The sequence below is a fragment of the Chiloscyllium punctatum genome, chromosome 30 (genome assembly GCF_047496795.1).
Source record: "Chiloscyllium punctatum isolate Juve2018m chromosome 30, sChiPun1.3, whole genome shotgun sequence".
NCBI classification, from domain to species: Eukaryota; Metazoa; Chordata; class Chondrichthyes; order Orectolobiformes; family Hemiscylliidae; genus Chiloscyllium; species Chiloscyllium punctatum.
Window position 1 is genome coordinate 2,207,445 of NC_092768.1, and position 23,332 is coordinate 2,230,776.

Below are 23,332 nucleotides of genomic sequence, written 5' to 3' on the forward strand. Positions count from 1 at the left end.
TACTAAGACAGTCAAATTAGTAACTCTCACCAGCCAGAGTTTATGGATTACCTGTGAAGACACTCTTTTGTGCTGCACCCTGACCCTGGGGTTCAATTCGTCCTGTTCAAAGGCACACTATGCCACAAAATAAACAAGCAAAAAAACACCTCTTCCCCGCTGCACCGACTTTCGAAGGGAACTGAGCTATAAGTCCCAATGATCCAGCCATCATCACGTGAGGGAGGTGTGATGGACCAAATTCCTCGTTAAAACCATCTCATTTGGAAGGAATGAAAGTCGTAAGGACTCTGAATGAAATTTGCTCAGGATATCGCAATGTCGTTCTCATGTCTTCTAATTCCAAAATTTCGGTGCTGGAACACCGAACACTTTACTGGAATTGGCAGGACCTCGCAGGAAGATTGGTTGTTTTTATGGGTGACTGTTGTGCTTAAGAATGGCTGAAGAGGTCAACACTGCTGACAGAATATAGAGGAAGTCTACGGTGCAAGTTGAATGATATCTTTTAAGATATTCAGGGGAACTCATAAGATAGATGCAGAGTGACTGTTGATGTGTCGAACAGACTCGATGGCTGAGTGGCCTAATTTCTGCTCCTGTGTCTTATAGTCTTGTGGCGTAATGGGACAAAAATTAGAGCCAAGGCTTTCAAGATTTATATTAGTATTAGGATTTGTAAATACAAAAGGAAATAGAGGTTTGAAGCTTTTTTTCTGTAAATTTTGACCTGTACTAAGCTGATTGTTAATTTTAAGTCTTTGTTAACCCAAAAGTAATGAGGATAGTGGGTAGAGACAAGGGAGGTACATGAACCTAGGCAACCATGATCTCAATGAAGGAGGAGAAAGTGAGGACTGCAGATGCTGGAGATCAGAGCTGAAAATGTGTTGCTGGAAAAGCGCAACAGGTCAGGCAGCATCCAAGGAGCAGGAGAATTGACGTTTTGGGCATAAGCCCTTCTTCAGGAATGGAGAAGAAGGGCTTCCTGAAGAAGGGCTTATGCCCGAAACGTCAATTCTCCTGTTCCTTGGATGCTGCCTGACCTGCTGCGCTTTTCCAGCAACACATGATCTCAATGAATACCAGAACAGGATCAATATGGTTTAAGTGTCCTCCTTTTGTTCTTAGATTACATTTGTAACTTTCTCCCATCCTATGAAACCTGTCTGAAACTGTCAAATGTAAAGCAACAATGCCCTCCAACTTTATTTCTGGAGTCATTAAACTACAGCCTTGGCAAAGGTTCTTTGGTAACCAAATCCTACAGAATTCTCTCTGTGGAATTAGCAAATTATTCAAGCAACATCCTCAGCAACAAAAGAAAGGCCACCCCTTTATGCATTTACCAACCTTGGCACTCTGGTAGTTAATTCACTGCCCGAAGTAATTTCAGGCGTTTTGACACAAGCTGCTGCTGTCTCAAGGCAATGATTTATTGTTCTAAACATGATATTTTTTGATAAAAATTGGTGATAAGAAATTACATGGCAGAATTTCAATCATGTCATTTTCAGTATAACTAAATTATCCATGCACCACTCCCATTTACAAATGGCAGTTGTCAAACTCAACTTGATTTGAAATTATCACTGATGCAAGTTACTCATTGAAAGACTTCCACTTTCTGCTCTGGTCGAAGACAGGCTCCCGATATGAACAGAATTAGGGAACATTAATCACTCCTGTGTGATTCTGTCCTGAGGCATCAGAATTCCTGACTGCCTCTCACTTCACTCAGACACTCGAAATGCTCATTCTGGGAAAACCTTCCTCGTTAAACGCCGTCTCATTTGGAAGGGATGAAAGCTGTAAAGAACCTGTGATATTTGCTCAGGATGTCGCTAGTGGTTTCTAGCACAGCATGGGACGTCATCGCAAAAATTGTCCCCAGTGCGGCACTTAACATTCACAAAATGGCACAATTTCCTGGAAATGGGACATGACATGCTAAAAATGGAACATGATACGACCAAAACGGAACACAATCTATTGGAAATGAAAGGCAGGCACAGTAGGAAACTGTCCCAAAAATATTCATTGGCACTGACCTGGCAACTCCAGTCAAGGCATGGTAATAGGATAGCGATAGAACGATGCAGCACTCAGCAAGAAGGGGAAAAGGCGGGGGGGAGGGGGGGTGGGGAAGAGGTGGTTTTCTGAGGTTGGAAGCGAAGGCACACTGTTGAGGCAGGATAAATGGAGCTTCACTGCACATCTGACCTGCGAGATACCTGAGTGTGATGGGATGGTAGGTGCCAGCAGAGAAGGAAAGACTCCAAGGCTGACTACTATGCAAACCCGAAAGTGCTTTCTAAAAGAAAAACGCGCACTTATCTGCTGCCAAAGTTAAAGATCACCAAGGCCTTGTGCAGTTTAGGAGTCACAGCGCAGAGGTAAAGCAGCGAATGCTTCCAGAAGCGCAGGTGTCACCTTCCCCCTCCCAAGGCTTGCAGGCTACTCCTGGTACTCGGCCGGTCCTCCGAGGCTGTCGTGAGCTGCCGGGTGGCTGTGAGTGCTCTCCTCCCGGGAGAAGATCTCAAACTTCTTGTTGAGCTGCGAGCGGAGGTAGCGATAGTCGTGCTGGTCCAGGCTGTGGCCACAGATCATGTACAGGGTGAAGGTGGTGGACAGCAGCAGGCGGTCGAGGGACAAGCTGGGCAGCAACCATAGGATGACCAGGAACTCCAGGAAGACCGGGTGCCGCAGGTGGCAGTACAAACGCTGGGCCTTCTGCGATTTCAGTTCCATGGGGTCTCCAAGAGCGAGACAGCAATAATAAACCTGGAGGACAACAGGGAGGGAATCATTAACTGTGCAAGAGTAAGGAGGGGGGGGGCTAGGGGCGCTCATACAAGTTTAAAAATAACCATTGGGTGCAGGAGTAGGCCATCCGGCCTCTTGAGCCTGATCTACTATTCAATGGCCTGAACTCCACATTCCTGCAGATGTTCAATAAACACAGACTCTTGACTAACAAAGGAGTCAATCTTCCTCTGCTCATGGAAGTATTTAATAATCCCACCTTCACTGCTCTCCAACAATCCTCTTATCTTTGGATTAAGTAGGAGATCCTTTATATTTAGTCTGCCTTCCTGAGTTACAGCCTTATGTATTAACCCGATGCTTTGAGGTCAATGCATAGTAACGCCAGCATTCCAAAGGATCCCCAACAGCTTTCCAGCTGTTGGATGAAAAACACAATCCCCAAATCCCATCCCACAGTGTTTTCACATTCTACTATCCATCAGGGTGCTACAGTGGTTAGCACTGCTACCCCACAGCACTAGGCACCTCAATTCAATTCCACCATTGCGTGAGTGTTTGCGTGGAGTTTGCAGATTCTCTCCGTGTCTATGTGAGTTTCCTCTGGGTGCTCCGGTTTCCTCCCACAGTCCAAAGACGGGCACGTGAGGTGGAATGGCTGCGCTAAAATACCCCTTGAGATGTGTAGGCTGGGTGAATTAGCCATGGGCAACGCAGGGCTATCGGGATTGGGGGGGGTCTAGTCTGGATGCTCTTTGGAGGATTGGTGTGGACAAGAAAGGCTGAATGGCCTCATTCCACAATGTAGGGATCCTATCAGTCAGCTTGATCACCAATAGCCACTGCAATGTGAGAAATGAAGTGTTTCCTGCATTTCTGAACAGACGTTTCTCATATAAGTCACACCAAAGTCTTTCGGGCCACCTATGTTCCTGCAGCTGCTGAATTGAAGTCCGATAACCAGACACCAATGATTGCCTTGCAACGAGCCTAGAACTTACCTGCTTGAGACCCATGAGTTCAGCGTAGTCAAAGATGAGGACAATACTGAAGATGATCAGCCAGGCGATGACGTGAACAATGAAACAGACCAATGGAAACCAGGTTACCCAGGGTTCCCTGGACACGTTCCATAGCAAGGGGGCAGCGTGGGTGGGCTGCCAGTAGTGCATCAGCAGCTGGGGAAGAGAAGGACCATTGAAATCAGAGAGGTGTCAAAAATCAAAGAGAGAGGACAATCTCCGCAACACAAGACAAAAGAGAATCTGGACAGGATACAAGGGATAGACAACTCGGAAGAGATACAGACAAAGAGAAATAGGATATTGTACCTGAACCATTCATGCAGACAGTTAAAATGACGATGATGATGATGATTCAGACTGGAGGGCTACAACGCAGAGGGAGGAGAGGGAAACAGGTCAGGAGACAGGACAGAGGCACAGGGAAATGAGAGAGTACAGAAGTTTAGGGAAAGGAGGGAGAAGTACTGGGAGAAGGGACGGAGGTCAAGGAAGAGGAAAAAGAGCTTCAGGGAGGGTCAAGAGGTGCAAGGAGAAAACAGAGAAGAGCAAGGAGAGGACAGACATGTTCAGGGAGAAAGGAGCAAGAAGAGGAGTGACGATGGGACATGGAGAGGACAGATAACAGTGCAATGATCCAGAAGGCAGAAGAAAAAGGCTCAAAAATGGAAGCAAACAACGAAGGACAGATGCACAGAGAAAGACAAGAAAAAGAAGGAAAATGGTGTGAGAGAGATCAAGCAATGGGAGTGCTGTCATAGGAGAGAAAGATGGGGTCAATGTATCACAGAAGTAAAACAGGCGCATAGTGACAAGGTGACAGATGTAGACTCGCAATGAAAATCCCATGAACCAAAGAGAAACAACAAAAATTCTTAGCACAAAATGGGGTGAGAGGGCAGCGTCATGGGTTATGCGGACAGAAAGGTGTTGGAGGCAAAGATCAGGAAGGGAGCAGGTCAAGAACTGGAGGAATGGAGGTAGGATGTAGGAGAGAAAGAACAGGGACAGAGGGTGAGGAAATTGGGTGAGAAAGAGAAGAAAGGGTAACAGGATTAGTAGTTTCTGTACGAATTGAGTTTTCAGAGAAACAGAGGAGGAATTACACAGAGTTCAAAAGCGGGAAATAATTGAAGAAAAAAAAGCAAATCACAGTTCATGGTTTTTAATACAGGGGTAAGCAATAATTAATGCCGACATAATATTTTCTGAGACTAATATCTGAGTATCTGTGTATAATGTTTTGATATGCAACAGTGTTATATTCTAGTATTAAACAATCCAAATGAGACTGCAATATTTCACTGTCTAACACTCTAGTAAGGCAATGTGAAATTCCAGCGTCTAATCAGTTGTATGATAGTGTAAGAATTCCATTTCCACCATTGTGATTTGGAACAATGTGATATTTCAGATTCTGTCCCAGTTATGGTACAACATGATACTCTCGGGACACTATGATATTCCAGTGTGTAGTATTCGGACATGGGACAGTGAGATGGGATGAGACAGTGTGATATTACAGTCTGTAACTAACTGAAATGGAACAATGTGGTACCCGAGTTTCTTTTTTCAGACATGACAGTATTGTATTCTGGTTTCTAGCTCTCTAATGTGGGGCAGTGTGATTTTTCAGAATCTTCTTCACAACCTGCAAATTCTGTGAGGAGTTCACATTTCTGTTCTCAGAATGAGCGACTTCTGCTTTTCTTTGCCCACCTGGAGACAGGCTGCCGTGCAGAACACATAGACGGATCGCTGAAGGACCCCAAAGCAAGTTAGCGTCCATCTCCTCACAGTCTCCATCGCCATAATGCTGTGCTGCAGGATGAAGAATGCGAGTAGTGCCAGGTCGAAGAGGAGAGCCTGCTGGATTTGCCTGTCTCTAAAGACAGAATGCCATTCCATGTGTTCTTGTGCATCTGTAAAAATAGTGGACTCAGGTAAGGTAAAAAAAAAAGACACCTTTCTCAGCAGGAGGAAGTTCAGAGAATTCACCCAATATTCATCAAATGGTGCAGCAAACGATTGGCACAAGCAGAATAATGGCAACTGGCTAATTTTGGAAAGAAGTCAGCTATCCTCACCAGAATGGTGTATGTGTGATCCCACATTGAGTCATACAGGTGTACAGCATGGAAACAGACCCTTCGGTCCAACCCGTCCATGCTGACCAGATATTCCAACCCAATCTAGTCCCACCTGCCAGCACCCGGCCCATATCCCTCCAAACCCTTCCTATTCATATACCCATCCAAATGCCTCTTAAATGTTGCAATTGTACCAGCCTCCACCACTTCCTTTGGCAGCTCATTCCATACACATACCACCCTCTGTGTGAAAACGTTGCCCCTTAGCTCTCTTTTATATCTTTCCCCTCTCACCCTAAACCTATGCCCTCTAAGTTCTGGACTCCCCGACCCCAGGGAAAAGACTTTGTCTATTTATCCTATCCATGCCCCTCATAATTTTGTAAACGTCTATAAGGTCACCCCTCAGCCTCCGACGCTCCAGAGAAAACAGCCCCAGCCTATTAAGCCTCTCCCTATCGCTCAAATCCTCCAACCCTGGCAACATTCTTGTAAATATTTTCTGAACCTTTTCAAGTTTCACAACATCTTTCCGATAGGAAGGAGACCACAACTGCACGCAATATTCCAACAGTGGCCTAACCAATGTCCTGTACAGCCGCAACATGACCTCCCACCTCCTGTACTCAATACCCTGACCAATAAAGGAAAGCATACCAAACGCCTTCTTCACTATCCTATCTAACTGCGACTCCACTTTCAAGGAGCTATGAACCTGCACTCCAAGGTCTCTTTGTTCAGCAACACTCCCTAGGACCTTACCATTAAATGTATAAGTCCTGCTAAGATTTGCTTTCCCAAAATGCAGCACCTCGCATTTATCTGAATTAAACTCCATCTGCCCCTTCTCACCCCATTGGCCCATCTGGTCAAGATGTACATCTACAGCAATTGTGGTTGGCTCTGAAGTGTCATTGGAAATTGCCGAGCAAGCCACTCAGTTGTACAAAACCATTACTGAAAAGTTGAAGAATAAATCACATGCGCCATTTGGTATCAACCTAGGCACCAGAAATGACAGTCACATTTTACCTTATTTTGTTCTAGACTCCAACATTCCCTGGGAATATGCTGTCACATCTGCTAAGGGAGGGCCACTCTGGTATACAGTTGGGAGAGACTAGCCCTGAGTGTTGACAACATTGACTGCAGATCCTCTCAATCTCATGCCATCTAGTTAAATCTGAGCAAGGAAATCCTGAGCTAATTATCATCTACTACAGCTCTCCCCAATGCCTGACCAATATCTACAAGGCACAAGCCACGGGTGTTAGAGAGTATCTTTCACTTTCCTGGATAAGTGCAGCTCCAATACATTTAAGAAGCTCAATACCACTAAGCAGCCCGCTTGATTATCATCCTAATCTTCAATATTCAATGCCATCACAATCAGCATCTACAAGACGCACTGCACCAACTCAGCAAGGATCCAACCACAGCACCTTTGAAACCTTGTCGACCTAGAAGGATAAGGGCAGCAGATGCATGGGAGCACCACCAGTAATTTTCCTTCCAAGCCAATACCAACCTAACTTGGAACAACACTATTTTGCTGTTCACTCAAAATCCTGGAACTCTCTTCCAAATATTGTTGAGGGTAACTTACATCAAATGGACTGCAATGGTACACTAATGCCAATTAAGGATTGGCAACTATTGCTGGTCTATGTCATGCCCACACCCTCTGAAAGACTTTTTTTTAGAAGCTAATGAACTTAGTACAACTTTATGAAGAAGATTAGTTGGAAGAATTACTGAGACTTGTAAAGATTCAGAATAATCTTTTCATGGGAGACTTCAATGTCCATTGCAAAGAGTGGTTCAGTAGCACCACTACTAGCTGAACCAGTTGAGGCCCGAGGGTATATCTGTCAGACTGGTTATGTGTCATATATAAAAGAATCAATAAAAGGGGCAAGCTTACTCAAGTTTATCCTCAAGAATTTACCTGTTGCAATCAGACCATGGATGATACCCAGTATGTACTACCAATGTGTTAAATGCAATTAAATCAGAACAGATCTAGAAACTCAAACTGAGCATGATGAGGCCTGTGGGCTATTACAGCAGCAGAAGTCTATTCAACCATAACTTGTAACCCGATGATCAGGCGTATCTAAGAATGATGTTCAAACCTTGGCAAGCTGCAACACATGTACGCCAAATAGTGGAAGTAGAATGTGATAGTCCTGCCACAGCCAGTAGTGGGTGTGGACAATTCTGGTGGATTATGGAGAACGGGAAAAATTTCTGGCTGAAAGAGCTGCTCCTTTCTTTGAGGTATTTTAGGGGCTGGAGGTGATTTCCTCGAATTCCAGGAGCAGCAATTACTATTTTATATGGTGCTGCATTGTTTTGGAACTTGGGAAAAAAAAGTCAAAACAAGAGCAGTTTTAAAAGGGAGAAGAGCAGACAGAGGAAGCACATAGTGAGGACAGTGCAGGAGAGACAGAGAGAGAGAGAGAGAACCTGCACAGATACTGCCTTTGCTGTTTTTGAATTCATGTGTCGCTGGACATCAGAGTGCATCTGGGAAAATTAACAAACAGTGAATTTCACAACTAATCTTGGAGGAACCTGTTTGGGCGAAGTTTACAGCACAGAATCAGGTAAGTTAATTGTTGTTTTAAGTCTGTCCAAGAGAAAGGCTGTACTAGTGAGTACAGTGGGTTCTTTCTTGATTATATGTTTTTGGAGACAAGTCTCTTGATTAAACTTAAAATATAAGCCATAGCTCTTAATTTAACCTGGTGCAGTGTTTTGTAGAGGAATAAGACGGTGTTATTTTCTGGGTCTGTAGATTGTGAAGGAGCAAAAATGGCCTTTGCAGTGATTTGTACTTCTTGTCCGATGTGTGAGTTTAAAGAGAGTTTAAGGGTTACTGTGGATTATATCTGCCATAAATGCTGTTGGATGCGAATCTTATCAGATCGAGTGGATCAGTTGGAGAGACAGATAGAAGCGATGAGGAATTTGCAACAGCAACAGGATGTGATGGATGGCAGTTATAGGAAAGGGGGAAAGTCTCAGATACAGTTACATAGATCCGCGTTAACTCCAGGAAGAGTAAGAGAGGTCGGCACCTAGGGCAGGAGTCTTTTGTGGATATACCCATTTCAAACAGGTATGTTGTTTTGGAAAATGTAGGGGGTGATGGATTCTCAGGGGAACAGCCAAGTTTCTGATATTGAGACTGGCTCTAATGCAATGAAGAGTATGTCGGCTTCCAAGAGATCAATTGTGTTAGGGGATTCTGTAGTCAGAGGTACAGACAGATGTTTTTGTGGCCAGCAGAAAAAAAGCACAATGGTGTATTGTTTCCCTGGTGCAAGGATCAAGGGGGTCTCAGAGAGGGTGCAGAATGTTCTCACGGGGAAGAGGGGTCAGCAGGTCAGCAAGAGGTCATTGTCCACATTGGAATAAACGATATAGGAAGGGAAAAGGTTGAGATTCTGAAAAGAAATTACAGAGAGTTAGGCAGAAATTTAAAAAGGAGGTCCTCAAGGGTAGTAATATCTGGATTACTCCCAGTCCTACGAGCTAGTGAGGGCAGAAATAGGAGGATAGAGCAGATGAATGCATGGCTGAGGAGCTGGCATATGGGAGGAAGATTCACATTTTTGGATGATTGGAATCTCTTTTGGGGTAGAAGTGTCCTGGACAAGAAGGACGGATTGCACCTAAATTGGAAGGGGACTAATATATTGGCAGGGAAATTTGCTCGAACTGCTTGGGAGGATTTAAACTAGTAAGGTGGGGGTGGGGGGGGCATGGGACCCAGGGAGATAGTGAGGAAAGAGATCAATCTGAGACTGGTACAGTTGAGAACAGAAGTGAATCAAACGGTCAGGGCAGGCAGTGACAAGGTAGGACTAATAAATTAAACTACATTCATTTCAATGGAAGAGGCCTAACAGGGAAGGCAGATGAACTCAGGGCATGGTTAGGAACACGGGACTGGGATATCATAGCAATTACAGAAACATGGCTCAGGGATGGGCAGGACTGGCAGCTTAATGTTCCAGGATACAAATGCTACAGGAAGGATAGAAAGGGAGGCAAGAGAGAAGGGGGAGCGGCATTTTTGATAAGGGATAGCTTTATTGCTGTGCTGAGAGAGGATATTCCCGGAAATACATCTAGGGAAGTTATTTGGGTAGAACTGAGAAATAAGAATGGGATGATCACCTTATTGGGATTGTATTATAGACCCCTTAATAATCAGAGGGAAATTGAGAAACAAATTTGTAAGGAGATCTTAGCAATCTGTAAGAATGATAGGGGATTTTAACTTTCCAAACTGGGACTGCCATAGTGTTAAAGGTTTAGATGGAGAGGAATTTCTTAAGTGCATACAAATTTTCTCATTCAGTATGTGAATGTATCTACTAGAGAAGGTGCAAAACTTGACCTACTCTTGGGAAATAAGGCAGGGCAGGTGACTGATGTGCCAGTGGGGGAAGCACTTTGGGGCCAGTAACCATAATTCTATTCGTTTTAAAATCATGATGGAAAAGGATAGACCAGATCTAAAAGTTGAAGTTCTAAATTGGAGAAAGGCCAATTTTGATGCTTTAAGGCAAGAACTTTCGAAAGCTGATTGGAGGCAGATGTTCGCAGGTAAAGGGATGGCTGGAAAATGGGAAGCCTTCAGAAATGAGATAACAAGAATCCAGAGAAAGTATAGTCCTGGCAGGGTGAAAGGGAAGGCTGGTAGGTATAGGGAATGCTGGATGACGAAAGAAATTGAGGGTTTGGTTAAGAAAAATAAGGAAGCATATGTCAGGTACAGACAAGATAGATCGAGTGAATCCTCAGAAGAGTATAAAGGAAGTAGGAGTATACTTAAGAGGGAAATCAGGAGGGCAAAACGGGGACATGAGATAGCGTTGGCAAATAGAATTAAGGAGAATCTAAAGGGTTTTTAAAAATATATGAAGGACAAAAGCGTAACTAGGGAGAGAATAGGACCCCTCAAAGATCAGCAAGGCAGCCTTTGTGTGGAGCCACAGAAAATGGGGGAGATACTAAATAATATTTTGCATCAGTATTTACTGTGGAAAAGGATATGGAAGATATAGACTGTAGGGAAATAGATGGTGACATCTTGCAAAATGTCCAGATTACAGAGGAGGAAGTGCTGGATGTCTTGAAACGGTTAAAGGTGGATAAATCCCCAAGACCTGATCAGTTGTACCAGAGAACTCTGTGGGAAGCTACAGAAGTGATTGCTGGGCCTCTTGTGAGATATTTGTATCATCGATAGTCAGAGGTGAGGTGCCAGAAGACTGGAGGTTGGCAAATGTGGTGCCACAGAAGGGCAGTAAAGACAAGCCAGGGAACTATAGACCAGTGAGCCTGACCTCAGTGGTGGGCAAGTTGTTGGAGGGAATCCTGAGGGACAGGATGTACATGTATTTGGAAAGGCAAGGACTGATTAGGGATAGGTAAAAACAATGACTGCAGATGCTGAAAACCAAATACTGGATTAGTGGTGCTGGAAGAGCACAGCAGTTCAGGCAGCATCCAACGAGCTGATTAGGGATAGTCAACATGGCTTTGTGCGTGGGAAATCATGTCTCACAAACTTAATTGAGTTTTTTGAAGAAGTAACAAAGAAGATTGATGAGGGCAGAGCAGTAGATGTGATCTATATGGACTTCAGTTAGGCATTCGACAAGGTTTCCCGTGGGAGACTGATTAGCAAGGTTAGATCTCATGAAATGAAGGGAGAACTTGTCATTTGGATACAGAACTGGCTCAAAGGACATTAGTTAGGCCACTGTTGGAATATTGTGTGCAATTCTGGTCTCCTTCCTATCGGAAAGATGTTGTGAAACTTGAAAGGGTTCAGAAAAGATTTACAAGGATGTTGCCAGGGTTGGAGGATTTGAGCTATTGGGAGAGGCTGAACAGGCTGGGGCTGTTTTCCCTGGAGCGTCGGAGGCTGAGGGGTGACCTTATAGAGGTTTACAAAATTATGAGGGGCATGGATAGGGTAAATAGGCAAAGTCTTTTCCCTAGGATCGGGGAATCCAGAACTAGAGGGCATAGGTTTAGGGTGAGAGGGAAAAGATATAAAGAGAGCTAAGGGGCAACTTTTTCACGCAGAGGGTGGTATGTGTATGGAATGAGCTGCCAGAGGATGTGGTGGAGGCTGGTACAATTACAACATTTAAGGGGCATTTGGATGGGTATATGAATAGGAAGGGTTTGGAGGGATACGGGCCGGGGGGACTAGATTGGGTTGGGATATCTGGTCGGCGTGGACGGGTTGGACCGAAGGGTCTATTTCCATGCTGTACATCTCCATGACTATGATTCTATGACTATAATTGGAGAAGTATGTTCGACAAACATCCCCAGTCTAAATGATGGGACAGTCCAGCAAGACGAGCCTGAAAGCATTTGGGGTCACCTTCGGCCAGACGTGCCTCATGGATGACACAGCTTGGCCCCCTCGTGAGGTTACCAGCATTGCAGATGTCAGTCTTCAGCCAACTGGGTTCACTCCATATGATATCAAGAACTGGCTGGAAACTGCACGGGCCATGAGCCCTTACAACATCCTGTTATTTAAAGGTTTCTCATGGCTCCTACCCCTAGTCCATAGGTCCTGGTGAATTTCCTCCTAGTACCTTAAAAGAATCAACCACCTCACTAGCAACTTATTTTAAGATACCAGGAGGAAATCCATCAGGAGTTGGGGGCTAGGGATAGAAGGTTATGAGCCAAGTGCTAGAAGATAGGATTAGAATAGTTAAATTGTTCTTTTGACCAGCTAAGGGGCCCTTTTCTGTTCTGTAGATCTCTTTGATTCTATGACTTTATGATTTGTCAACTTGCAGTTCCATCAATTTACTCTATTATTTCCCTGGTAATTTTAATTTCTTCAATTTCCCCCTTGCTTTCAATTCCTGATTTGCAGCTATTTCTGGGATGTTACTTATATCCTGTCTAGCGAAGACCAATGCAAAATATCTGTTCAATATGTCTGTCATCTTTTTACCTTCCATTACTACTTTTCCAGACTTATTCTCTATAAGACCCACACTTGCACTTTTTAAAAAAATGTTTGGAGGGAAAGGGGCCAAGCGCAGGTGGGTGTGACTAGTTTAGTTTGCGTTCATGGTTGTCAGCATGGACTGGTTGGACTGATAGGATCATACAGCAAAGAAACAGACCCATGACTAGCTGAGCCCCTAACCAAGCTGTTCCAGTACAGCTTCAAACTGGTATCTTAGTCAACAACATGTCAAACTTGTCAAGGGATGGAATAGCAACAAGAAGTTGGCCAAATCCAAACTTGCCAACTCTCATTTCATTAATCTACTCTCAATCATCAGCAAAGTGATGGAGGGTGACATTGACAGCACTATCAGTGGCACCCACTCAGTAACAATCTGATGACCTATTCTCAGTTTGGGTTCCACCATGTCTATTTGGCTTTAAATCTCATTGCAGTCTGGGCCCAAACAATGATCAAAGAGCAAAATTCAAGGGTTGGAGGACTTGAGCGATGGGGAGAGGCTGAATAAGCCAGCTGCTTTCCCTGGAGCTTCGGAGGCTGAGGGGTGACCTTATAGAGGTTTATAAAATCATGAGGGGCATGGAAAGGATAAATGGACAAAGTCTCTTCCCTGGGGTGGGGGAGTCCAGAAATAGAGGGCATAGGTTTAGCGTGAGAGGGGAAAGATAAAAAAGGGACCCAATGGGCAACTTTTTCATGCAGAAGGTGGTACGACAATGGAATGATCTGCCAGAGGAAGTGGTGGAGGCTGGTACAATTACAGCATTTAAAGGCATCTGGATGGGTATATGAATAGGAAGGGTTTAGAGGGATATGGGCCAACTGCTGGCAAATGGGACTAGATTAGCTTAAGATATGTGGTTGGCATCGACGAGTTGGACCGAAGGGTCTGTTTCCGTGCTGTACATCTCTATGATTCTACGTGAAGCAAGAGTATGCCCTTGACATCAAAGCAGAAGTGAGCATATGGCAGTAATGGTCTACAGATAGGCTTCAAGCAACTGGTTCAACTGTACTTTGACACAGCTCTGCAGCAGGTGGGACCTTAACTCAAACATAGGGACACTACCATTGCACCACAGGAGCTGCCATTAATTGTCTCAGTATTCAATATTAGCCAGCAGCAGTAGACTACGTTCAGCATCAGCCAACAGTAAAGGTATGATTTTATGCCAGCCGACAGTAGTAACAGTCTTAAGATTATAGCTCATATAATTATGTAGTACAGATAGGGTCTCTTATGCATTAAGTCTGCACCAATAAAATGACTCTAAAACTGGACTGGTCTCACTTTTCAGCACATAGCCAAGGACTATGACATTTCAAGTGGTCATCCAAGAGCTTTTTAAAAGGTTGCGAGGTTTCTGTCCACTGCATTCCAGATTCCCAACACCCTCTGAGTGAAAAGAACTTCTCCTCAACTTCCCTTCCAACCTCATTTTTTTCACCTTAAAATTATACCCATTGTTATTTCCCCTTTAACTAAGGGGAACAGCTATTTCCTATCCACCCTGTACATACACCTCATAATCCTATTTGTCCACTTCAATCAAGTCCCCCCTTGAGTATAATCACATCCTTACCATAGAGGAGTGACCAGAAATGCACACAGTACTCCAGCTGTGGTCTAACCAAAGCGGGAGTAAAGCTCCAACATAACCTTCCTGCGATTACAATCTATGCCATGACTGATAAAGACTGATAAGGTCTTGTATGCCTTCTTAACTACCCTATTCTTCTGTCCTGTTACCTTCAGGGATCTGAGGTCACACACTCCAAGTTTCCTCCGAGGGTCCTGCAATTTACTGAGTACTTCCTCTTTGTTACTACTTCCAAGGTGCAGCATCTTACTCTTATCAAGGTTAAATTCCATTGGTCACTGATCTGCCCATCTGAGCAATCTGTACATATCCTGCTGTAACTGAAGATTTTCTTCAAACCCAACACTATCAACCACATGGACAATCTTTATGTTATCCACAAATTTACACATCACCCCCACTACATTTTCTTCCATACCATTAATACACATCACAAACAATAAGGGACCCAGCATTGATCCCTGTGGGAGAACACTGGAGACCAGGCTCTGGTCACACAAATAGCCATCTGCCACGACACTCTATCAACCACTGCTAAGCCAAATTTAGATCCAATGTGCCAAATTACCATGGACCATGTGTGCTTTTACCTTCTTTATCAATCTGCCACATCGGACCCTGTAACAAGACTTTGCTGAAATCCATATAAAGTGCAGCAAGGGTACTACACACCTGGTAACCTCCTGGAAAAATGCAATCAAATCTGTTAGGCGTGACCTTCCTCTGACAAACTGGAAAGTGTGCAAGGAGACCAAGCCAAGGTGACTTAGGGTGCTCTCAACAACGCTAGAATGAAGAAGCCTTCAATTTACAGAAGATTGCAACCACGTGCTGCACAGGAGGGATGTGAAACATAGAGGGCTCAGCTGGGCTGTCAGAGAAATCTGAAGCGAAGTTTTAAACTCAGTGAACGGTAACGGGGTGTGGGGGGCATTCAGTGGGGTGAGCAGGCAAATAGGAGACGTGTAGTTGAGAGAGGAGAGGCATTGACTGCAAATGGGTGGTCCCGGAAACAGGCAACAAGCCGAGTTCACTCAGGAATCTACTGCTAGTCTGCTGTTTACCCTCAAACTACAATTTAGTACCAGGAAGTTGGATTCAGTTTAAATGTTCACTGCTGGAAGCGTGCGGTTGGGAAAGTACCTTAAATACCAAAGGAGACAAAGCATCCCACGTATTTAGTGGAATTATCAGAATCCTACGGCATGGAAGGAGGCATTTTTTAGCCCACAACCACTTGCTTTCTCCATGTGGTGACTGCACATTTTCTATACAAGATAAAATTCTCTCAATTTCCTTGAGAAATAAAATAAAAACCCAATCTGCATTGGAGAGTCATATCAGATTTGAAACATTAACAATTTCTCTCTGCACAGATAGTGCCAAACCAGCTGAGTTTCCCCAACACTGGGCCCCTTGTTTGGAATCTTCTCCACTTCCTGAATAACTGGGAGCAACCTCTCAATGTTGGCCTGATCAAAATGCAGTTATACTTGCAAAAAAACCTCTACTAGGCCACCTTCATTATACTGGAGAAATTAGTTCCAAGCGTAAAGCCCCATCTTTACGAATGGTTACATCCCCTCGGTTCTCCAAGTATCCTTTTTTCCTCCAAGGATCTTTTTATTTACAGTATACAACCATATTTTATAATAATGTAAATGACATGTACAGCAATACCACTGTGAACTGGATTGTCTCGTGCTGAATTAACATCCAATATGTCCCCACCCTGCGGCACTGGAGTCAATATTTGGTTTATGTTCAGCGTTTTGTGCGTATTGCATTGGGCCAGTTGGATATTTGGATGTTGAGACTTTGGTCCATACATATTCTGTGCTATACTCCATTCCACTGCATGTTGGATAAGTTTTTAAATCTTTCCATTTCCGTCAACTCAGCAGGCCCTGCAACAACCCCAAAACAGGCAGAGTATTTGACTCTTAACCTCTTGTACACTCCCTTCCTTTCAGTTACAATTGGTGTTGGGGCTCACTTGTATGGAGTCCACTCCTCAAAATGCATGTATTAACTAAGCAATCAAATACTCCATGCCCTATAGGCACACACACTCACTATTATTTTATCACAGACGTGAGCATCACTGTTGAGGCAAGCACTGAACCACTCGAGATTGTGGTGGCGAAGTGCTGCCTTGAACTACTGCAGTCACCCACAATGCTGCTGGCGGGGGTGGGGGGTGGGGGAGGGGTTGTAGGATTTTGATTTGATCCAGTGACAGTCAAGGAATGGTGATGTATTTTCAGGTTTTATGGCCTGGGGAGGAATTTGCAGGGGTTGGTGTCCCGTTGCATTTGGTAAAGGTCACAGGATTGGAAGGTGCTGACAGAAGAGCCTTGGTGAGTTGTTACAGTGCATGTTGTAGATGCTACGCACTGCTGCTACTCTGCCTCAGTGACGCAGGGAGCGAATGTTGAAGCTGTTAAGAGTGCTGATCAAGTGGGCTGTTTTGTCCTCAATGGCGTTGAGCTTCTTCAGTGCTTCTCACATCCCTTCTTTGGCTTAATGCCTTTTTGTTTTGATTACAATGAGGTTCGTTGTGTCGTTCCTTTATGTCAAAGGTGTAATATAAATATTGGTTATTGTTGTTGAAAACAACAGTCTGCATCTGTCTTGTAGGACTGGTATGCATGCAGTACCCTGTTGGCTCAACATCAGCCCAGTGCTGCCCTCTTCAGTATTTTAGGATCATTATCTGATATTGATGATGAGCCACACCCTGCTACAGAGGAGAGCTTCTTGATGTGTTGGAGCTGCACTCACTCAAGCAAGTCAGAGGGTATTCCATCACAATCCTGAAATCTATCTTCTAAGTGGTGGATAGGTTTGGTGGATATCAGGACGTGAGTTACTCGCTGCAGGATTCCTGGCCTAAGACCTGCTCTTGAAGCTACAGTACTTAACATGACTAGTCCAGTTCAGTTCTTGATCAATGGTAAACTCCTGGATTTTGATAGTGGGAGATTCAGTGATGGTAATTTCATCGAATGTCAAGGGATGATGGTTTGAGTCACTCTTGTTGGAAAGATCACTGTCTGGCACTTGTGGGGTGTCAATGTTACTTGCCAGCTGCCAGCCCAGCCCTGGATATTGTCCAGTTGCTTCTCATTGTTGTCATAGAACCAGATCTCAATCTTTACAAAAGGTACGGCCAAGGGCCTCCAAAGGAGAAATACACTGCATCCCCATAAGTCACCTCGGACATCCTCAGTGGGCGAAAGTGAGGACTTCAGATGCTGGAGATCAGAGTCGAGAGTGTGGTGCTGGAAAAGTGCAGCAGGTCAGGCAGCATCTGAGGAGCAGGAGAATTGACATTTCAGGCAAGAGCCCTTCATCAGGAATGAAGGCGTCTTCAGTGGGCGTCCACTTTTGTTGTACCTAGATGACGTCCCTGTGAGATTCTGGGGCATGGACTGCTTCAGTATCTGAGGAGTCAGTGAATATCCCCTCTTGTGATCTTATTTGGAGGGAAGGTCATTGATGAAGCAATTGAAGATGGTTAGGCCAAAGACACGACCTTCAGGGACCCCTAAAGAGATGTCCTGGAGCTGAGATGACTGACCTCTGATAACCACATCCATCTTCCTATCTGCCAGGAATGCCTCTAACCAGCAGATGCACCCTATGTACAGTACAGCACTGGCATCTAATCGATGGCGTCATAACCAGGGGGAGAAGCATGCCAGTTGAGAACATAATGAAATTTATGTGCAGTGCTGAATGTTGAACTGATCACAACTTTTATCAATTACCAATAGCATCTAGCCCCATAGATAATGCAGCTTAATCATGAAGATCCAGAAGTGTCTCAATATCTTGAGATGCAAATAGAGTAATGAAAGAATCTCACAGGGACGTCATCTAGGTACAACAAAAGTGGACGCCCACTGAAGACGCCTTCATTCCTGATGAAGGGCTCTTGCCTGAAATGTCAATTCTCCTGCTCCTCAGATGCTGCGTGACCTGCTGCGCTTTTCCAGCACCACACTCTTGACTCTGATCTCCAGCATCTGAAGTCCTCACTTTCGCCCACTGAGGATGTCCGAGGTGACTTATGGGGATGCAGAGTATTTCTCCTTTGGAGGCCCTTGGCCGTACCTTTTGTAAAGATTGAGATCTGGTTCAATGACAACAATGAGAAGCAACTGGAGGAGAAACAGGGTTTAGCCCAGTGATGGGGGGTGAGTGGTGCACGGTAGCTCAGTGGTTAGCACTGTTGCCTCAGCGCCAGCAATGGTCTGTGTGGAGTCTGCACATTCTCCCCGTGGGTGCGTTGATTTCCTCGGAGTGCTCCGGTTTCCTCCCACAGCCTAGAGAAGTGCAGGTTAGATGAATTGGCCATGCTAAATTGTCCCATAGTGTTCAGGGATGTGTAGGTTTCGTGCAATAGTCAGGGGAAATGTAGAGTAATAGGATAGGGGAATGGGTCTGGATGGGATACTCTTCGGATGGTCGGTGTGGACTTGTTGGACTGAATGGCTGGTTTCCACACTATAGGGATTCTATGACAAGTCCTCTCCATGTAAGAATGATGCAGACTGAAATATCTGTAGGACTGTCTAATGTAAATTCAAAGAGATGTCGACAACTGGCTGAACTAGAAAGCAGATAAACTTCAGTCACATGCAGATTGCAAAAGACTGGAAGAAATGCTCTAACATTGGAAAGACTGTCCATAAACCCATGTCAGTGAGTTTACCTTCGATGCTGATAGGTCAACAACTGCCCATATAAAAGCAAAATACTGCGAATGCTGGAAGTCAGAAATAAAACAAAGTGCTAGAGAAACTCAGCAGCTCTGGCAGCATCTGTGGACAGCAGAAGATAGTTCTGAAGAAGTCATATCAGACTTGAAATATTGTATAAGTCCTGCCCTTGTACCAAAATGCAATACCTCGCATTTATCCAAATTGAACTCCAACAGCCGCTCCTCAGCCCATTGAAATATTAACTCTGTTCCTCTCTTCACAGATATTGCCAGACCTGCTGAGTTTCTTGGTTTTTATTTCAACATTGCTGACAGTTTGGCTGTCAATAAACAACTCCTACCAATGTTTGCTGCCCTTGTGGTTTCTTAGTTCCGCTGATTCTAAACCTCGATCCTTGGTTAAATATCCTCTCACACTAATGAAATGATCTCAGCTCTTATTAAGAGCTACCTCACCTACTTTTCTTTTTGTCAATCCCTCCTAAATGCCAAATATCATTAGATATTCAGTAGCCTACCCTGGTCACACTGAAGCTACATATTTCCTGTTGCAATTACCTCAATTTATACAATCAAGTAATCAAGAGTTTTGTGAATACTGTGTGCACTCAGATAGAGTGCTTTTAATTCTGTTTTTTCAAAAGTTATTCTATTAGTATTTGATGCTTTCCTGTTATCTGCTCACTGTTCCCTTTGTGGACTTTGTGTCTGATATTGGTGAGCCTGCATTGGTGGTGTGGCAAGCTGTTGGAGGTGATTCTGAAAGACAGGATTTACATGCATTTGGAGAGACAGTGAATGATTAGGGATTTGAGGTTTTTAAATGAAGCAACCAAAAATATTGATGAGGCCAGAGCAGTTGTTTACTTGGACTTTAGTAAAGCCTTTGACAAGGCTCCGCATGGTAGACGAATTAGTAAAGTTAGATCACATGGGATTCAGGATGAGCTTGCCGATTGGTTACAAAATTGGCCTTATGGCGGGAGACAGGCGGTGGTGGAGGGCTGATTTTCAGATTGGAGGCCTGTAACGAGTGGTGTTCCATAGGGATTGTTTGTCATTGACATAAATGATTTGGTTGAGAATATAGGAGGCATGGTTAGTAAGTTGGCAGATGACACCAAAATTGGTTGTATAGAGGACAGTGAAGATGGTTATCTAAGATTACAAAGAGATCTTAATTGGGTCAATGGGCTGAGGAGCGGCTGTTGGAGTTCAATTTGGATAAATGCGAGGTATTGCATTTTGGTACAAGGGCAGGACTTATACAATTAATGGTAGGACTCTGGGTAGTGTTCTAGAACAGAGAGATGTGCTATCAGGTACATAATTCTTTGAAATTTGCATCACAGGGAGAGTGGTTAAGAAAGCATTTAGCACACTTGCCTTCATTGCTCAGACCTCTGTGTATAGGAGATGGGATGTCATGTTGAGGTTGTACAGGACATTGGTGAGGCTTCTTCTGGACTACTGTGTCCAGTTCTGGTCGCCTTGTTACAGGAAGGATAATTTTAAATTGAAGACGGAAAGGATTTACCAGGATGTTGCTGGGAATGGAGGGTTTGAGTTATAAAAATGGACTGGGACTTTTTTGACTGGAGTGTAGGAGTTTGAGGGGCAGAAATAAGATCAATGACAAGGGCCTTTCCCCTAGGGTGGTGCAGTTCAAAATGGAAGCATTTTTTTTAAGATGAGAGGTGAAAGATTTAAAAGGACACAATGGGCAACATAGTTACACACAGAGTAGTTCATGTGTGGAATGAACTTCCAGAGAAAGTGGAATATGCAGGTAGAGTAACAATGTTTAAAAGTCATTTGGTTAAGTGCATGACTAGGAAAGGTTTGGAGGGCCAGTCACAGGCAGGTGGGACTAGTCTAGTGTGGGAACATGGTCAACATGGACTGGTTGGACCCAAGGGTCTGTTCCAATGCTGTATGACTGTATCTGCGTGGTTGTGGCTCCTACAATTCAGTTGCAGTAGTGTCTGTCTCACTGCTGCCCTCCACAATACTGCAGGATCAATGTCTGCTAACTACTTGGTTAGTATCTAGCGTTTCCTCAGTATTGGCCTCTATAGTACTAGAGAACACTTTTTATTGACCCCTGCAATACTGGAAGGCCTTTGTCTGCTGATCTCCAGTTAGTACTGGACGGTTAACCTCTGGTATTCCTGCAGTCTTGCCCCCTGTAGTATCGGAGGATCAGTGTCTGCTGCTCCCTGACTCAGTCCCTGCAGTACTGAAAGATCAATGTCTGGTGTTTCCCCAGTGTTTTCTCATGGGCTACTGGAGGGTCAGTGCCTGATGCTATCCAGTGTACCCCCAAAAGTACTAGAAGATCAGTGTCTGGTCTTCTGTCAATGCTGCCACCTGTAACACTGGACGGTTGGTGCCTGCAACTCCCCCATGTCACCCCTTGCAATATTGGAGGGTCAGTTTCTGTTGCTCCCTTGTGTCATTCCCTGCAATTCTGGGGGATATATGTCTAGTGTTCTGCCAATGTCACGCCTTGCAGTACTGGAGGGTTAGTTTCTGATGTTCCCCAATGTCAGACCCTGCAGTACTGGACGTTGAGTGTCTGCTGCTCCCTGCAGTACTGGAGGATCAGTGTCCGGTAATCCACTCCAGTACGGTACAGTCAGTGCCTGGTGTTTATCCAGTGTCACCCCTGGTGGTTGAGTATCTGGTCTTCCCTCAGTCTTGCTCCCTGCAGTATCAGTGTCTGCTGCTCCCAGTGTCATGCCCTGCAGTACTGGAGGGTTAACGTCTGATGTTCCCTCAGTGTCGCTCCTTCCTGTAGTACTGGAAGATCGATGTGTGATGTATCTGCACTATCACCCCCTGCAGAACTGGAGGGTCACTGTCTGCTGCATTCTCAGTGTCGCTCCAAGGATTATAGGAAGGTCATTGTCTGCTGCACTGTCAGTGTTGCCCCCTGCAGTACTGGAGGGTCAGTGCCTGCTGCACTCTCCGTCTCACCCCCTAGAGGACTGGAGGGTCACTAGACACTGCACGCTCAGTGTCACCCCCTGTAGTACTAGCGGGTCAGCGCCTGCTGCACTCAGTGTTGCTCCCTGCAGTACCAGAGGGTGACTGTTTGCTCCTCCCCAAAGTTTCCTCCTGCAGTACTGGAGGATTACTGCCTGCTGCACTCTGTGTCGCCCTCCTGCAGTACGGGGGTGGGGGATGGTCAGTGTCAGCTGCACTGTGTCACCCCCTGCAGCACTGGAGGCTCTCTGTCTGCTGCTCCCCACCAATGCCCCCTGCAGTTCTGGAGTGTCACTCGCTCTTGCACCCTCAGTGTCACCCCCTGCAGTACTGGAGTGTCACTAGCTCTTGCACCCTCAGTGTCGCCCCCTGCAGTACTGGAGTGTCACTAGCTCTTGCACCCTCATTGTCGCCCCCTGCAGTACGGGAGTGTCACTAGCTTTTGCACCCTCAGTGTCGCCCCCTGCAGTACAGGAGTGTCACTAGCTTTTGCACCCTCAGTGTCGCCCCCTGCAGTACAGGAGTGTCACTAGCTTTTGCACCCTCAGTGTCGCCCCCTGCAGTTCTGCAGGGTCAGCGCCTCCGCTCCACCGCAGCCTCTGCCCAGGCCCCGGCCCGAGCCCGCGTTTTTTTCTGCCCCACCCCTCTCCCTCCTCCATCTCACCCGCCTTGGGCTCTGTCGCTGCTGCTGCTGCAGTCCTCCTGCTCTCCCGGTAAATCTGCCGAAGGGAAACAAACGCCACGAACTCGGCCGCGCTCCACGAAACGAAGACAAAGTTGGCCAGAGACAGGGCGACGAGCGCGGCCGAATGGAACACGGCCATGGCAACCGGCCAGGGAGCGCTTCCGGGTCACAGGGCGGGGCGCGCAGGCCCAACGGAGGCGCATAGGGCGTCTTCACTTTCGCGGTGCACGCTGGGACAGGGGGGCATCCATCACCCAGGATCAGCCGGCAACGAGAAGACAGGGAGGATTACAGCACTCCCACCGCTGATTTTTGGGAAATGTCAAGCGTTGACCGATAATGGGTTGGCGAGGGAAAAAAAATATATAAAAGAGAAAAAGCAAATCAGGCGACATGCTCTTGAAACCCGTAAAATACTGTG

The 23,332-nt window shown here is 45.3% G+C and overlaps 1 protein-coding gene across 1 annotated transcript; it reads right to left on the reverse strand.

The window, feature by feature from the left end:
• Positions 1 to 1,412: 1,412 nt before the first annotated feature.
• Positions 1,413 to 23,069, reverse strand: LOC140455126 (nurim-like). The gene is made up of 4 exons (XM_072549786.1): positions 22,891 to 23,069; positions 5,508 to 5,710; positions 3,768 to 3,944; positions 1,413 to 2,784 (listed from the first exon to the last, which is right to left on the reverse strand). Exons 1-4 carry the CDS (start codon positions 23,048 to 23,050, stop codon positions 2,458 to 2,460), a joined length of 867 nt encoding a protein of 288 aa, XP_072405887.1. The 5' UTR covers positions 23,051 to 23,069; the 3' UTR covers positions 1,413 to 2,457.
• Between the last annotated feature and the right edge of the window lie 263 nt (positions 23,070 to 23,332).

What these genes read in the sequence shown, in the direction of transcription:
- LOC140455126 (XM_072549786.1), bottom strand. Translation starts at nt 23,050, where the DNA reads ATGGCCGTGTTCCATTCGGCCGCGCTCGTCGCCCTGTCTCTGGCCAAC. An exon ending in AGCGACAGAGCCCAAGGCGG is followed by an intron (nt 5,711 to 22,890) that starts GTGAGATGGAGG and finishes CTATTTTTACAG; the next exon opens with ATGCACAAGAACACATGGAA. An exon ending in AACTCATGGGTCTCAAGCAG is followed by an intron (nt 2,785 to 3,767) that starts GTAAGTTCTAGG and finishes GTTGTCCTCCAG; the next exon opens with GTTTATTATTGCTGTCTCGC.